The sequence below is a fragment of the Ceratotherium simum genome, chromosome 5, assembly GCF_057802395.1.
Source record: "Ceratotherium simum simum isolate JZ-2026a chromosome 5, ASM5780239v1, whole genome shotgun sequence".
NCBI classification, from domain to species: domain Eukaryota; kingdom Metazoa; phylum Chordata; class Mammalia; order Perissodactyla; family Rhinocerotidae; genus Ceratotherium; species Ceratotherium simum.
In genome coordinates, this window is record NC_141904.1 from 42,122,338 (window position 1) to 42,137,578 (window position 15,241).

Here is a 15,241-nt window from a genome sequence, read left to right on the forward strand (position 1 = left end):
CGGCCACGAGAGGCGTGCCCAGGACCCTGAAGGGGAATCTGGCTTCGCGCGGCACCACCAGACCCGGACTCGGAGCCACAAGCTCCCGGAGATGAGCGGCGATGACTCCGCCCTTATGGTGCGTGGCCCGGGCGCTGCCCGCCCGCTCCCTGCGGGATCCTCCGCCCCTGGCCCGGTGACCCCCGACCCTGCTTCTCTCCTGCCACCTCTCTGACCGCTCCTGCTGTCCGCTTTACCTGCCTTCCGCCGTCCCCGGCCGCTGCAGGCGGTCCTGGCCTCTTCTCGCCTCGCTCTCCCTGGAGAGTGCATCCTCTCTGGTGCTCTCAGTGCGCCCTGAGCCCCAAATCAGCATCCCCACCCAGCCCTGTCCGCGAGCTCCCCCAAACCAACGCATCCAAAACCCATTTCCATCCAAAACCCATCCTTGTCATCTTGCCATCGTCTCCCCCTCCCTTGCTTGTGAATCTTCTGTGTCCCCCAACTCGGTAGATGGTACCACCGTTTGGTCCCCAGTCTTAACTCTTCCCCATGCCCAACTCCTGGTCCTATCTATCAGCAAGAAATGTCAGCTCCTAAGTGTCTCCTGATTATCTCCTAGACCAGGATCACCCCATCTCTCCCCTGGGCACCTGCAACAGTCCCCCTCCAGACTGGTTTCTCTGCTTCAGCCCTCTTTACCAGCAGTTCCTCCTACTGCCACTACCACCACCACCACACACACACAGACACACTCAGCAGCCAGAGTGGTTTTTGCAAAAACACACATCTGAACACATCCCTCCCCCTGCTTAAAACCATTCCAACTGCTTCCTATTACCCTCAGGATGATGTCTGGGCCCTTTCATATAGCCCACAAAGCCGTTTACAATCCAACCATGGCTATCCCCAACCCCAGCACCCACAAACCTTAGGGGAAGTGACACTTTGCTTTGAAATCTCACTCTATTACACGTGACCTTTGTCAAGCCACGGTATCCATGGGGTCCAGCTTCCTTAACTGTGAAGGATATAGAGAGGATGATGCATAAGATAATGGATGTAAAGCCCTTGATACAGTTCCCAAGAGGTGGTTAGCCCACAGTATCTTGTAACTCTAACTATTGGTGTAATTATTATTATTATCGGTCCTCTCTCTCTCCCCTTATTCCCTTCCTAAGGCAAAGCTTGAGTTGAAGTCTCCATCACATTTGAACCAGAATCTGTGGATAATTCCAAAACAAACACCTCCAAACTCCTTCCCGGGGAAACGGCATGGAGCTGCTGCTGGGGCTGGTCAAGGGCAGGATGCGGCCTAAATGTTCTCTTCCTCTTCCCTTTGCAGATTTAAGGAAGAGCAGGCAATAGGGGAGGGAGTGCGTCAGAACAGAGACACAGAAGGGACTGGGGTTATTGCAACTGTGTCTTCCTCCCTGCAGGCTGGGATCATTTACTATAGCCAGGAAAAGTACTTCCGCCATGTGCAGCAGGCTGCGGCCATGGGCCTGGAGAAATTCAGCAATGACCCCGTGCTGCAGTTCTTTAAAGCCTATGGAGTCCTCAGGGAAGGTAAGGACTCACCAGTATTGGCCTCGTGACCCCAGGCACCACCCCCACTAACACTCTGGCTCCACCTGGTTGCCTGCTTATACCCCAGTCATGTTTCCGTGGAAACATTCTTATACTCGGTAGCTGGATTCCCAGGTTAATTCACAGAAGCCTGTGTAATTCACATCTAGTTGACTTTTGAGACCTCAGAGAGTTCACTACTCCTGCTCTGCACCTCAGTTTCCCTATCTGTAAAATGAGTGTGTGGAGAGATGATTGCACAATTATTGAACTAATCCCAGGCTCAGAAGTTGCAAGCCAATAGTGCAGGAAAAGGAGGAAGCGGTAGGTGTGGGTACAGGCAGGTATGGTACAGGAGCAGAGAGAGGACTGGGGCCCACGCACGTGCTGACTTGCTGACACTCAGAAAGTGGTCCTGGGCTGGGGGCCGGCTGAGTGTTCCATAGGCAATGTCAGTGGATGTGGAGGGATAAATGTAATCGGTGGCTCTTGAGCAGCTAGCTGAGAATGCCCTGAGGTCCCTCTTCAGAACTGACCCCCAGCCAAAAATCCCGGCCTCACAGGTATCCCTGCGAATACTCACAGGTACATCTCTCAGCTCCAAGCTCTCCAGCCCACGGCAGCCTGGGCTCTGGTGCCAGCAGCCCTCTCAGAGAGCTTGTCTTCTGGGAACTTGGGCCATTGGGGACCTTTTGCACCAGTTAGTCCTCTGGTTCTGGGTGAAACCAGGTGGTGACAAGCCTTGGGTCAGCCCTGATAAGGGCTCCCATGTGTCTGCCTTGGAGCTTCCTGTCCTCTGGGCCTGGTGCCCAAGAATATAACCACATGGGCTTTCTTTGCAGAGCGCCTCCAGGATGCCATCAACAAACTGGAGAGCATCCGGAATCACCCAGACGTGTCCCTGTGCTCCATCATGGCCCTCATTTATGCTCACAAGTGCTGTGAAACCATCGGTGAGTGCAGCCGTGCTCAGCTAGGCCTGAACCTGCTGGGGAAAGAGAGCTCTGCTCCAGACACACAGCCCCTCAAGGGCTGCCGAAGGAAGTGTGTGCGCTGGTGACTGCAGATGCTGTTGGCCAGCGAGGAGTGGCTGCTGCTGCCCTCCCTCGGGAGGCCTCAAAGAAGACCCCATACCCAGGCGCAACCAAGTGGGAGCCACAGGCAGAGAGCATGACAGTGGGAGGAGTCCTCCCTCCAGATCCCAAGAGTTGGAGAGACACCCTGCTTTTCTCTGCCAAGACCTTCTTGAGAAAAATCAAGCTGATATAAGTAATTCTGTCCCTAATCTCCACCTCTCAAGAGTCAGGGAGAGATTCCAAGAGACTACAACTACTATTTCCTCCCACCCAGAGTGGATTGTGGGCCTGGGGTGGGAGATTTAAGCGTAGTCTGTCTGCTCAGCAAACTGCGGGGCACAGAGGAGAAAAGATAAATCCCAGAGAGCAAACCCAAGTCCAGGCCTGGGCAGTCCCTGTGGCATCACAGGGGCCGATGTTGCTGGTTTCCAGGCCCCAGGCTGGCATGTAGTCAGCTACATATGTTGAGAGGCCCAGAGTGTCCAGTGCAGCTCCCTGGGCCCTCAGTGCTCCCTGCAGGACCAGGCAGACCTCCTCACCCTAACTCGTCCTCTTCCTCTCTTGGATTCACAGACCGAGAAGCGATTCAGGAGCTGGACAGCAGCCTGAAGGAAATCCGCAAGACAGCCAGTGGGACCGCCCTGTACTATGGTGGCCTCTTCCTCTGGCTCATGGGCCACCATGACAAGGCCAAGGAGTACATTGACCGCATGCTGAAGGTCTCCAACAGCTCCAGAGAGGTACCCGCCATGGGCATCATGGGGGCAACAGCCTAAGAAAGCAGCATCCAAACACATCTTAGTAGGGTGGCCATTGCTCCCCCTGAGGGCCCTGGGACTGAGGAAGGGCCACACCCATTCACTGACAAGACCCTGAGTCTCACAGTTGCCCCACCCACGTTGTCTCGGGGCTGAGCTGAGTACACGCTGGCATTTGCCCACAGAGTCCAGTCTTCAGGGCCAGCCCAGTGGCATAGCAGTTATGTGCACGCGCTCCACTGCGGTGGCCTGGGCTTCGTCCCCGGAGCGCACCGATGCACCGCTTATCAAGCCATGCTGTGGCAGTGTCCCATTAAAGTGGAGGAAGATGGGCACGGATGTTAGCCCAGGGCCAACAATCCTTCCTCAGCAAAAAGAGAAGGATTGGTGACAGATGTTAGCTCAGGGCTGATCTTCCTCACCAAAAAAGAATCCAATCTGCATTTGGGTGTTCTGTGGCCTGCACTATATGTTTTAAAAATCTTGAATTAATTGCTCACATTTATAAATCATAAGATTTTTACCTAAAAGTTCAGATTTCCCGGTTCTTTTGAAAAACTAGATGAGCTGGCTATACTGGGCCTGCATTCCCTCTTTGCAGTGATCTGCCGGGTGTCAGTGGTGGCTCCTGCAGTAGATCTTATATATGGTGGATCTCACATGCAGTGGATCTCACATGAGGTGGATCTCACATACAGTAGATCTCATATGCAGTGGATCTCATATGCAGTAGATCTCACATGAGGTGGATCTCTCATACAGTAGATCTCATATATGTTAGATCATATGCGGTGAATCTCCTGTGTGGTGGATCTTGTATGCAGTAGATCTCATACACAGTAGATCTGTACTAATGGTAGAATTTGAAGCCTCAGTCTAGGCCATGCGTTCGTTCTCAGCAGGGGTGATATCACCCCCCAAGGGGGTGAAAATTGGTTCTTGGAGGAGGGGGTGAAAAAAATCTTACTCTTTATTTGTAAAACACAGATATACACACAGTACATAAACAGATATACAGTATATCTGTAATATTAAAATTTCTTGGAGGGGGAAGGAATGATTAGGGAAAAAATGTCTAAAAAGTCTCCTTAGGAGGCCAATTAGGGAAAAGAATTGAGAAACCTTGGTCTAGGCCATGAGGGATGCCTCAGGACAGGGTCTTCCGAGTGCCCCTCTGGTCTTACCTCCCGGGCCTGGCCTGCCCCATCTGCCAGGAGAGACCAGGTGAAGGCTGGAGAGGAGCTGGCAAGGCCATAAGCTCAAAATGGCTCCTGTTCACCCACTCAGAGGACCTTCCCCCCTTCACATACCGGCCAAGCCCTGTGCTGGTCTAGGGAGTGGAGAGAGCAGGCGCAGCCCTGCTCTGGGCCCTGTGTTGGCCTCCTGACCCCAGTGTAAAGTAAACGAGCAATCACAAGACTTGCCTCAGTAAGGGGTAAGAGAGCTGGGGGTCACAGGGAGGGCCAACCCAGCCTGGAAGGTCAAAGAAGGCCTCCTACAGGAGGGCCTCCTAGGCTGAGTTTTAAAGTCTAGGGGTAGTTAATCAGGTGAAGGGGCTTGGTTTGGACGTGTGTGCTGGGAAGGGCATTCTAGGCAAAAGAACAATGGGTACGAAGCCCTGGCAGTGAGAGAGAACAGGGCTGCCTTGGGATCTATAAGTAGTCATGCCTGGCAGGGCCTCCGGGTGTGGTGACAGAGGGTGGGACATGAGGCAAGAAAGGCAGGCGGGGTGGAGGCTATGCAGGACCAAGGACTTCATCTTTCGTCTTGTTCTCATCCCAGGGCTATGTGCTCAGAGGCTGGGTGGACCTCACGTCAGACAAGCCCCACACTGTGAAGAAATCCATCAAGTACCTGGAACAAGGAATTCAGGCCACCAAAGATGTGCTGGGGCTGATGGGAAAGGTGGGCAGTGGAGAGGGGAGAAGTGGGAGTATCCCTGACTGGGCCATTGGAGCCAGAGCCCCACCAGGTGACTTCAGGCCAGGCCCTCGGTCTCCAGGCCCCTCAGCTGGTAGATGAGGAGCAGAGGCCCAGAGAGGGTCAGGGTCACAAAGCAGCCCAGGGCCCACTCCAGTCCTCATGCTCCTTCCTGCTCAGTCTGAGTCTCTGTCTCATTCTGCAGGTGTCTGTCAGGGTCTCCTCCTCAGGGTCTGTCTTCCTTTGGTCTCTCAGGCTGTCTCGGCTTTGCCTTTTGGTTTCACTCACTGCCCTCTTCTCTGCGTCTTTCTTTCGCACTTTCTCTTCTTGGCCATGAGAAATGGGAGGTATGTTATGTGTTTTCTATTTTCTGAGCTTAATTTAAATTAAGTTTCTTTTTTCATATGTGACCATCATTGAATCAGTCTATGAGAGAAAAACTATCCCCTATTCTCTTCTGTTTGTATATATCTTTCTGGTAAAATGAATACATACGCATTAAAAACACAGAAGTCTAAAAAAGTCAAAAGACGAATTAAAAGGACATCCTTAGCCCTCCTACTCCCAAACAACTCCTGGTAACATTTTAGGGCAGTGTCTGCCAGTCTAGACTCGTTCTGTGCTTGGGTTCAGAGCATGCCTTGGGCTGATTTTCTGGGAAGCAGATGCCATGGAGATTATCGTGCAGGAGGTTTATCAGGGAGTGCCCTTGGGACCAACACCTGTGGGGAGAATGAAAGAAGCAGGACTGGGCAGAGGGAGAGGTTGGGCTGTGGAGCAAAGGCCTCAGCCAACTCCACTTGTTACTGTGGAGCTGGGATGGCCCTTCACTGACCCCCCCCTCACTGACACGATGCTGGATGTGGGCTGCCGCTAGGGAGGAGTGGAACCTGGCACGAGGCAGCTCTCTTCAGCCATGGGCCATCCCCAGAGGGCGGCTCCCCTGAGAGCTATCAGCTGCCAGCTCTCCTGGTCATGGTGGGGATCACACACAGCACCACTGCAGGGTGGGAGATAGTGTTATTTAATATAGTTGTAATCACAGGACATATTATCATTTGGTTTCTTTTTCTTCATGAAATTTTGTCATTTTGAATGTCTACATAAAGCCAGTCCCCTATTGTGTGGGCCTAACATAAGTACCATCCCAATCTCCTGTCGTTTAATATTGAGAATGTGTTCAGTTGTACACTTAGAAAGAGTGTGGCAGTGAACACGTTTATGCATAAATCTTTATTTAGAATAACCGTTTTCTTGTTTTTAATCAGTCTGTTAGTGGAGGGTTACTATAGGTCTAACATTAGCCATTGTTTCAAGAGCCCATTTTCAAGTCTTTTAGGAGCATTGCCCTCTGGCCCTCAGGCACCTGTGTCATGACTCACCCAGGAGACCTGGTAGCTGTCACTGGCCTACAGAGGCCCTGACTCCAGCCCAGTGGGCCTTGACAGAGGAAAGGCGCTACAGCCTTGCTATAGAGGGGGCTGCCTGCAAACCCTGACTGACTCTGAGTTGCTGCACAGGGCTCTGGTGAGCCGTCTTCAGGGATGAACTTCAGGAAAGCGAGTGGGAAATGACTGGGCCATTTGTGGAGTTGAAAAGTGCCCAGCAACCCCAGCTCTCCTGCTAGGGGTGGCCCTCACATGGCCTGGCTCCATGCTAAGCCTGCTTAGGGCTCAGCTGTCGCCCTGGAGCCCCTGCCTTACCTGTCCAGGAACCCAAGACTGCTATGGACCTTGATTTGTCACTCTGAGTGATGACTCCTTCCCCAGGAGCTTCGAGGGACTCCCTGGCCCAGCTGAGGGGACCCACAGTGCCCATATGTCAGGCTCTGCTCCTGTCCTGGTGGAGACACTGACACCCCCCACCTCCCCTCATGGGCGCTGATGGAGGCTTGTCTCTTTGACTTTCCACAGGCAACCTACTTCATGATGCAGCAGAACTACTCAGGGGCCCTGGAGCTGGTGAACCAGATCACCGTCGCCTCGGGAAGCTTCCTGCCTGCCCTGGTCCTGAAGATGCGGCTGTTCTTGGCTCGGCAGGACTGGGAGCAGACGGTAGAAATAGGACACAGGTGAGGGGCTGGGGTCAACCTGTGCTGCTGCACAAATGTGCTGCTTCCTTTTTTTGCAAGCCAAGGATGCTAATATGTTCCCGTTGTACAAGGTGGGGAGATGGGAGATACGATGTATTTGATGGACCAAGACTTAAAGGTAAATATTGTCAGTAGAGGGGTTGTGAATGGTGATGTGATCTTACCGGGTGGGGGAGGAGAGGGAGAACTGATGAAACTGAACACTTAACCTGTCATAGCAGGAAACGAGCAGCTGTGCCTACGATGGACAAATCAAGAAAGAGGTATATCAGGAGGTATAAGAGTATTGTTTAGAAGGGAGATGGAGGGAACTACCCAAAGAACCCAAAGCAGCCGGAGTTACAGGGTGAAAAGCAGTTGTCTCTGCGGGGAGAGTGAAGGGAGAGTGGAACTAGGGACTGTTGTTATTTAATTCTTTTAAACTATGGGTATGATATCTTTAATAAAAACTGCAGGGGAAAACATCATTGGTAACTTCGAGAAGACTTTTAGCAGGCTGGGCGTATCAGCAAGACAGCTGAATTCAGGAGTTATTAGGACCCTTGGAAGCCAGACGCCGAGTGTAGGCCTGAAGCATTTTCATTGTGATTAGAAATAAAGACAGTTTCAGGGGGAGGAGTGTTTGTTGGAAGGTTTTCTGAGAATGGCATTTTCTAGATAACTGAAGCTTATCTCTTTAAACTTGTTGGGGTGGGGAAAATCCCCTTTCTTCCCTTCTTGTGTTCTTATGGCTGGACTAATAATAAAATTGACACAAGACCAGATTAACAGGAGAAAAACCCAGTTTAATACGTACGTATTGGAGATCATAGAGAAATGATGCTCAGAGAGTGAACAAAGCAGGCAGTATGTATATCTTTGACACAAAGAAACAATAAATTTGTGAGGAATGACAAGACAAAGAAACTTAGATTTGAGGCACGTAATTAGTGAGGAATTTAAGCGGAGTTTAGGCTTTCGGTAGTAAATTAACAAAGTTTGTTTATTCAGGCTTCTCAGCCATGAATCCCCTAGCTCTGGTGATAAGGGTGTGGGGAGAGCACCTTTCACGGGGGAGATTTATGTCCTGCTTTCAGGGGAACAGAGAGAGAAGGGTCAAAATGCCCTTTTTGCTTCTCAAGTAACTTTAATTCAAAATAATCAATATGCTATGGTGGGATATTTTGGGGTGGCCTGCCCTGGGCCCCAACAAACTCTAACACTTGAACTATTTTTATCAAGTAATTCTAAAATGTGTAATACTAATTTTCTCCCTAAAACGAGTGAATGGACTGTTTTTTTCTGAATGACTATGAGTCATCACTATGAACTGTTACTAAATTGTATGGAAAAAAACAAAACACAAACAAACCTCTTCCTTCCCTGTGGAGGGATGATAATTCCTGTGATGATAAGTGGAATCTGAGTCCAGAGAGAGGTGCTGGTAGTAAAGTAAAGGGATTCCACCCTGCTCAGCTCAGAGCGGCCCTCGTGTGCGAGGGCTGTGTGTGCCCTCAGCTTCCCCCTCTCTCCAGTGTCCTTGGCGGGAGCTGGACTAAGAGCTTGCTTTGGAGGCTCGGCCTCGGGCCAGCAGGATACCTGGAAGCACCTGGCTGAAGGCCACCACCGTGGGTGTGCGCCACCTCCCTCGCCCAGGCCCTGCTGCACCCATGGCAAGGAGACAGCATTTGGTGCCAATGGGAAGAGCCAACACCTGACGCCCTCCCTCATGGAGGCTTTCACAGCCAGTGGTGTTTACAGAATTCTCCTATTGTTTCTAAAATCTCTGTTCTCTCTAGGTGTGTTTCTCCTTTCATCCCTAATATTATTTTTCCCTTCTCTCTTATTTTTCTTCATCAATATTAAAATAATTCGTCTCTTTTATTAGTCTTTTTAAAGAACCAGCTTTGACTTTTGTTGACGCTCTCTATCTTGTCTTTGTTTTCTAATTTATTAATTTCTGCTCTTAACTTTATTATTTCTTGCCAACTACTTCTTTTGGAGTTATTCTGTTGTTATTTCTATCTCTTGAGTTGGATGCCTGACTCATTCATTCTCAATCTTCTTTTAGAATATAAGCATGTTAAGTCTATGGATGTCCCTCAAGGTACCATTTTAACAGTATCTACATATCTAGATGTGTAGTATTTTCACTATCATTTGGTTCAAAGAATTTTCTAATATCCATTCTGATTCTTCTTTAGTCCATAAGTCATTTAAAAGTTTTTTTTTTAATTTCCAAATTATGAGGTTCCCAGTACCTTAAGAATCATCATAAATGGTTAGAATTCCTTGATTGTTGACTGTGCCTAATCATGTTGGAATTTTATATGTTAATTAGAGTAACCCTCTATTAAGCAGAAGGCCATTCCCTGATCATGCTGAAAAATATGTAGTTTCCTATAAAGAAACAATATTGAAAAATCCATAGTATGATCAGAATCTGTATCTTCACAATGATACATGATGGAAACCAAGGTTCCCTTTCCATTTTACAGCCACAGACTGCCCCCCAAGCACCTCTCTGGCCCCCCAAACAATGGTACCATGGTCATATCTGTTAGTTGGGATATAAGTAGGCTTCTGTCACAAAGACACCCCAAAATACTTAAATAACATAAAAGGTTATTCCTCTGTCAGGGAAAAGTTTAGGTGGTAGTCCAGGACTGGGACAGCAGCTTAACTCTATAGGATCCCAGGCCCCTTCTGTCTCACTGCCCTACTATTCCTAGGATGTTGCTCACATGGTCCACATTACAGCCAGCAGGAAGGAAGAAAGAAGAAATGGAAGGCATGCTGTAAGGGCACCTTCAGCATGGATATCGCACTGGGCACTTTCACTTACATCCTATTGGCCAGAAGTTAATCACATGGCCACAGCTGCAAAGGAAGGCTGGGAAATGTAGTCTTTATTCTGGGTAGCCATGTACCCCACCAGTTTGGGAGTTCTATTATTAAAAGGAAAAGTGGAGAATGGATATTAGAAGACAATCAGAAGTTGCCGCCACACCATCCTAGCCTTGCCTGTGAATACTCTCAATTCATGTGGCTCCTCTTCCTATTTCAGAATCCTAGAAAAAGATGAAAGCAATATTGATGCCTGCCAAATGCTAGCTGTGCATGAGCTTGCAAGAGAAGGAAACATGGGCACAGTAAGTTCTTTCAAGACTTAGAAGTTGAGCCTTGAATCAAACACAGCCAAGGAGGAACCCCTCATAGCACCTACATCCCCAAGGCCTTGGAGGGTACTCCCTGTATCTCAGCTCCCTCTCCTCCCCCTCTTCCATATTCCGTGCCAAGGAGGTCTGCTCTGGTTTGGTCTTTGAGCCATACAGTTCCAAAGGCAGGCATTGAGGTTTACTCTGGTTCTGCCACTGTTCCCTGTGTGAGCCTGGGCAGGTGTCTCCATCTGGATAAGCTCCAGGATCCTCACTTATAAAATGGAGATAATTCCACCCACTTTGTGAGGTTGTTATAATGACTAAATGAGATGACAAGTGGGAGAACTTGGAACAGTGCCTGGTGCACTACAATAGTTTGATCAATCTTAACTGATAGACGTCGTGGTTGTTTTTCCGATCTCAGGAAATGCCATTTTTTTAGAGAATGGTTGGAATTATTCAAGTATTGACCAGGCAGTGCCTCACCCCAGACTTGCTCCAAAGCCTTGTAGTTTTCCAAAGAAACCCAAAATAGCCATCAAATGCAGTCAGAAATACCTAGAATTCTTAATGAAACTCTCAATGTCCAGACGGGTTCTTATTTTCAAAAAGAGTTTGTGTTTTCAGCCAAAATATTGCCTTTTGACTAAATACATTGCCTTTTTGGAAAGTGTGGCAAATCAAGACTCTCTAAGGGGTCATGGTGTGAAGAGGAAGCTTCTGGTTCCCTGTTCACAGCTCTGGGATTGTGGATTTTACAAGGTGGGGTGAGGAGGAAGGGACAGTCCATATTCAGGAGGAATTCTCGAAAAGGGCCTCAGCACCATCTCTGGATAGGAACAAGAGAGCAGGCCTGTCCTCAGATCCCTGAGACCCCAAAACCCTGAGCAGGCCTTCCTGGGGCCTGGCCTGAGGGTTAATCCCATGGGCAGAGTGAGCATTTAATGCCCCTCCTTTGCCCCCATCAAACCCTGGATCTACCCCTTGCCTGTCCAGTTCTAATCTTGCTCATGTTTACTGAGCAGAGTGAACCCACCCCATCCTGGGTTTCTCTTCTGGCACTTCTTTGCAGCCGGGAACTAAGAACTTCCTACTCCTGCATAGGGAGTGGGCAGAAGAGTCCATGGGAAAGAACACAGGCTATGGAGTCAGTCAGTCACCCAGTTGGCTGGGTAACCTCGTGCAAATTACCTAAGATTTCTGACCCTTCATCTGCTGTACTGGAAAATTCAGAGAGTTACGCTGACTTCAGGGCTATTGGGAGGACTCAGTGGAATGACAGGGAGGCACCAGTGTGGTGACTCATGTCAACATGGAGCAGAGGCTCAGGACCAGGGACCCGCCTTGACCATCTGCTCCTGGGCCAGGTTTGCTGCCAGCCTGGTGGGCTGCGGTGTGGGCGCGGTGACAGCTGGCTCCTGGTTTTGTCTGACTGGTGGGTCTGAAACGGCACCTTCTCTTCACAAATTCATGAACAAAGGGGCAGAACCAACTCTTGGGTGAATAATGTTCCCAAAAGCTCTCCACCTATGGGGCTCTAAAATAATACAGATGCCTGGGCCCAGCCAAGTCTAGTTAAATCTGAATCTCTGGGGCTGGCACCTGGGCATGGGTATTTTTAAGTCCCAGCTGATGCTAATGTGCAGCCAGGATTGAGAACCTCTGCCCAACTCCTGTTTTATATATTGCCTTTGACGTTGTCTGTTCTGTCCTTGCAGGCTACCGATTACGTTAGAAATCTGATTACGGCACTAGAGACAAGAGAACCCCAAAATCCAAGCCTCCATCTTAAAAAGATTCTTGTGATTAGCAGACTGGTAAGAAGGTTCTTTCCTGGTTTCTGAAATAGTGCTTCTCGCTGTGTTGCTTATGGGAGCCCTGCAGTCCCCGTGGCAGCTCCCCGAGTACCCTGCCCCTCCCCTCTCTGGCTCAACCTTGGCCTCTCAGGATGGTGGCTCGTACCCTGGGGCCCCTACCTGCCTCTGGCCAATAACTGTTGTCAGCTGGGCTCTGTATCCTTGGCCCACGTGCCACTCAGAGACGCTCTGAAGGTCAGGGAGATGAGGTGTGGAAGTGCTTTTAGAGTGGGAGGCGCCTTATTTGGGGACAGAGGGCAGTATCACAGCTGTTGTGCAGCAGAGCCATGTCCAGCTTTGGCCTCGGGGTGCTGGGGTGCCCAACTCCCATGTTCTTTCTATGGAAGTGACCTGGGAAGGCTGGCCTGCCGAGGCCTCTCTGACATCAGGCAAGGTGCAAGCAGACCAGGTTGCCAAACAGTCTGTCTCTGTCAGACCCTTCAGCCCCAAAGCAAGATTTACTAGAAGGAACTGCTGTAAGAACAGGGGCAGAACTGTGGGGTCAAATGCCATTGGGACACCATCTCTCCCTTCATGTCTGTGTTTGATTCTCTCTGCCTCATTCTCCACATGGCGGGGAATGTGGCTGCTCACAGTCTTCAGGGCCACTTCCCATCAATGGGACACAAAGAGCTTCTTTCACCCAGCTTTGATTTGTGAAAAACCTCTTGGTGACTTGTTGGGCCAATTACTGTGGCCAGACAGGGGGTGGGTCCCCCGGAGGGCCCTGTAACTGGAGGCAGCTTCCCCAGATGTGGCCAGTGGGAGGTTCTTTGGGAGCTGGACAGCTACACAGACCCGACTGCCTGGACACAGGGTACCTCTTGGGCTCTCCTGAGCAGCCCCCAGGCCTGCCAAAGTGTCTCCCATTTCTGACATGGCCTTGCTCAGACAGGCTGGATTGACTGGTCTCCCCATTCCCATGTGTCTGTTCCTTGCAGTGTGGGAGGCACCAGGTGATTCTACGGCTAGTGTGTAGCTTCATTGAACGCATCTTCATGGCCACACCCTCCTATACCCATGTGGCCACAGAGCTGGGCTATCTCTTCATCCTGCAGGACCAAGTGAAGGAGGCATCCCTATGGTACTCGGAGGCGATGAAACGGGACGAGAGCAGTATGGCTGCCTTGACAGGTCTATGCAGGCTGGGGTTGAGGGTGGGGGAGAGTGGGTGTTGGAAGCTAAGCAAGGTGGCCTCCATGGATCCAGAAGAGAGATGCTGGGAAGCATTCTCCCCAGAGGGTGTGTGAGTTTGGGGGTGTATTGTATGATGGGGCGCCTTTCCACAAATCCACAAGTATGGATGTAAGAGGCACAGGAATTCTCGAAAATGTGGTCAAAGCCACTCTGATCTACATCAGACCTCCAATATCCACACTCTGACCCCCTTGGAAGACTGACAGCCGGCTCCTAATGCTTGGTCGGCCCTGCCTCTTCTCAGGCCTCGCAAAGCCAGTGCTGGAGACAGTCCTGCTCCCAACACACCCGTGCCCCAAAGCCTCTAGCCTCACCTCTGTAGACCCTTCCTCTGCAGGCCCCTGAGCTGAAAGTCCACCAGAGTGAGGAGTTTTGAGAGTTTTACTTCCCTGTCTGTCTACATGCTTTTTCCCTCCTTTATATAAATGTCAAATGCATTTTTCAGAGCTCAATTTTTATCTTACACATTTTTTAAAAGCCCTCAAAATCCCTGGTAAATTCTGAACCAGCAGTGTTTCATTTTAGTTGCAGTAGCTGTATGATCCAGTGCCTAAGGCAGGCCGGCTTCTTGCCCTGGCTCTGAGGAGTTGTGTCTTTTGGGGCAAGTCACTTTTCTCTACACTCCAGGCTTCTCATCTGTGCAGTGCAGTTGTCAGAGTGGTTGGTCTTGATTTCTGGTTCAACGTGTCAGACTGACTCCTCAGTCACTGCCTCTTCCTCCATCCCCAAATCCCATGAAAATAACAGAAGACATTTTAAAAAGCTAATGAGTCCACTGCAGCGCTAGAAATAGGGAAAGTTGCCTTCAGTGGACCAGAAACTTTGAGAACTTCACATTTCTAGAAGACATAAAGCAGATCACATCAAATACGTGGAAACTCCAAGCAGGTCTGGAAACCCATAAGCCAACATGGCCAGAGATGGGTCAGCTAAAGAAATGAGTCGATCAGCTTTCCCCAAAGAGCTCCAGGAAAAACAAGCATTAAAAACACAAGCTCAGGGTCACCAAAGGCTGGGAGCAAAACATGCCATGAGACAGTCAGCTAGATAATGGGAGGGTTACTGAAAACCAAAGAATGGAATCAAGGAAGCTCTTACTACTGGGGGGGGGTGGGAGGGAGCAAAGCAGAGTCCCTGATGACTTCCTACCACCACCAGAGACACAAAGGATAAAAAGATTTGGCTGCTCGGCACAGAGGCAAAATCCTCTAAAATGTTCCTCCACCAGGCTAAGTCCTTCCCCACTTCCTCATTCAAGGGAGAGCCCCAGCTGGTCAGCCAGAAGGGAAGTCCACTGGTCACAACGTCCGTCCCACACACTCCAGCCCAGGCCAAGCCCACTCATGTGTGTCCTAGAGTCACCCATCTTATCTGGCCTGGCTGGGAAAATCAGTGACCTTAACAATTTGGGAGATCTGCCCCAGTTGCTGATACTCATCAGTGTAGTCCCTTTAGAAATCCACTAACAGTTTGGAAGAGGGGCTGAGTGGAACATGCAAAGCAGTGCCCTCTGAGGAGCAGAGTTAAGGCGAGTTACAAAAAAGGAATTTCCCCCCCAAAACATCTCCAGTGTTGGCTGGCTCCAGAGGTTATTATGTCAATAAGTAAAGAACATGCTATTATGAAAAAAATACAGACAACAAAAAAGAGTTGCTGA

The 15,241-nt window shown here is 49.9% G+C and overlaps 1 protein-coding gene across 1 annotated transcript in view; it reads left to right on the forward strand.

Moving 5' to 3' along the window:
• Positions 1-20: 20 nt before the first annotated feature.
• The window catches only part of TTC21A (tetratricopeptide repeat domain 21A), a 32,731-nt gene continuing 17,510 nt past the window's right edge, over positions 21-15,241 (forward strand). The window contains exons 1-9 of the mRNA XM_014790688.2: positions 21-118; positions 1,416-1,545; positions 2,388-2,498; positions 3,195-3,361; positions 5,162-5,284; positions 7,213-7,370; positions 10,438-10,522; positions 12,250-12,348; positions 13,329-13,521. Of these exons, the coding sequence (XP_014646174.1) occupies positions 92-118; positions 1,416-1,545; positions 2,388-2,498; positions 3,195-3,361; positions 5,162-5,284; positions 7,213-7,370; positions 10,438-10,522; positions 12,250-12,348; positions 13,329-13,521 (1,093 nt within the window). The 5' untranslated portion in view covers positions 21-91. The remainder of the gene's footprint in view (positions 119-1,415; positions 1,546-2,387; positions 2,499-3,194; positions 3,362-5,161; positions 5,285-7,212; positions 7,371-10,437; positions 10,523-12,249; positions 12,349-13,328; positions 13,522-15,241) is intronic.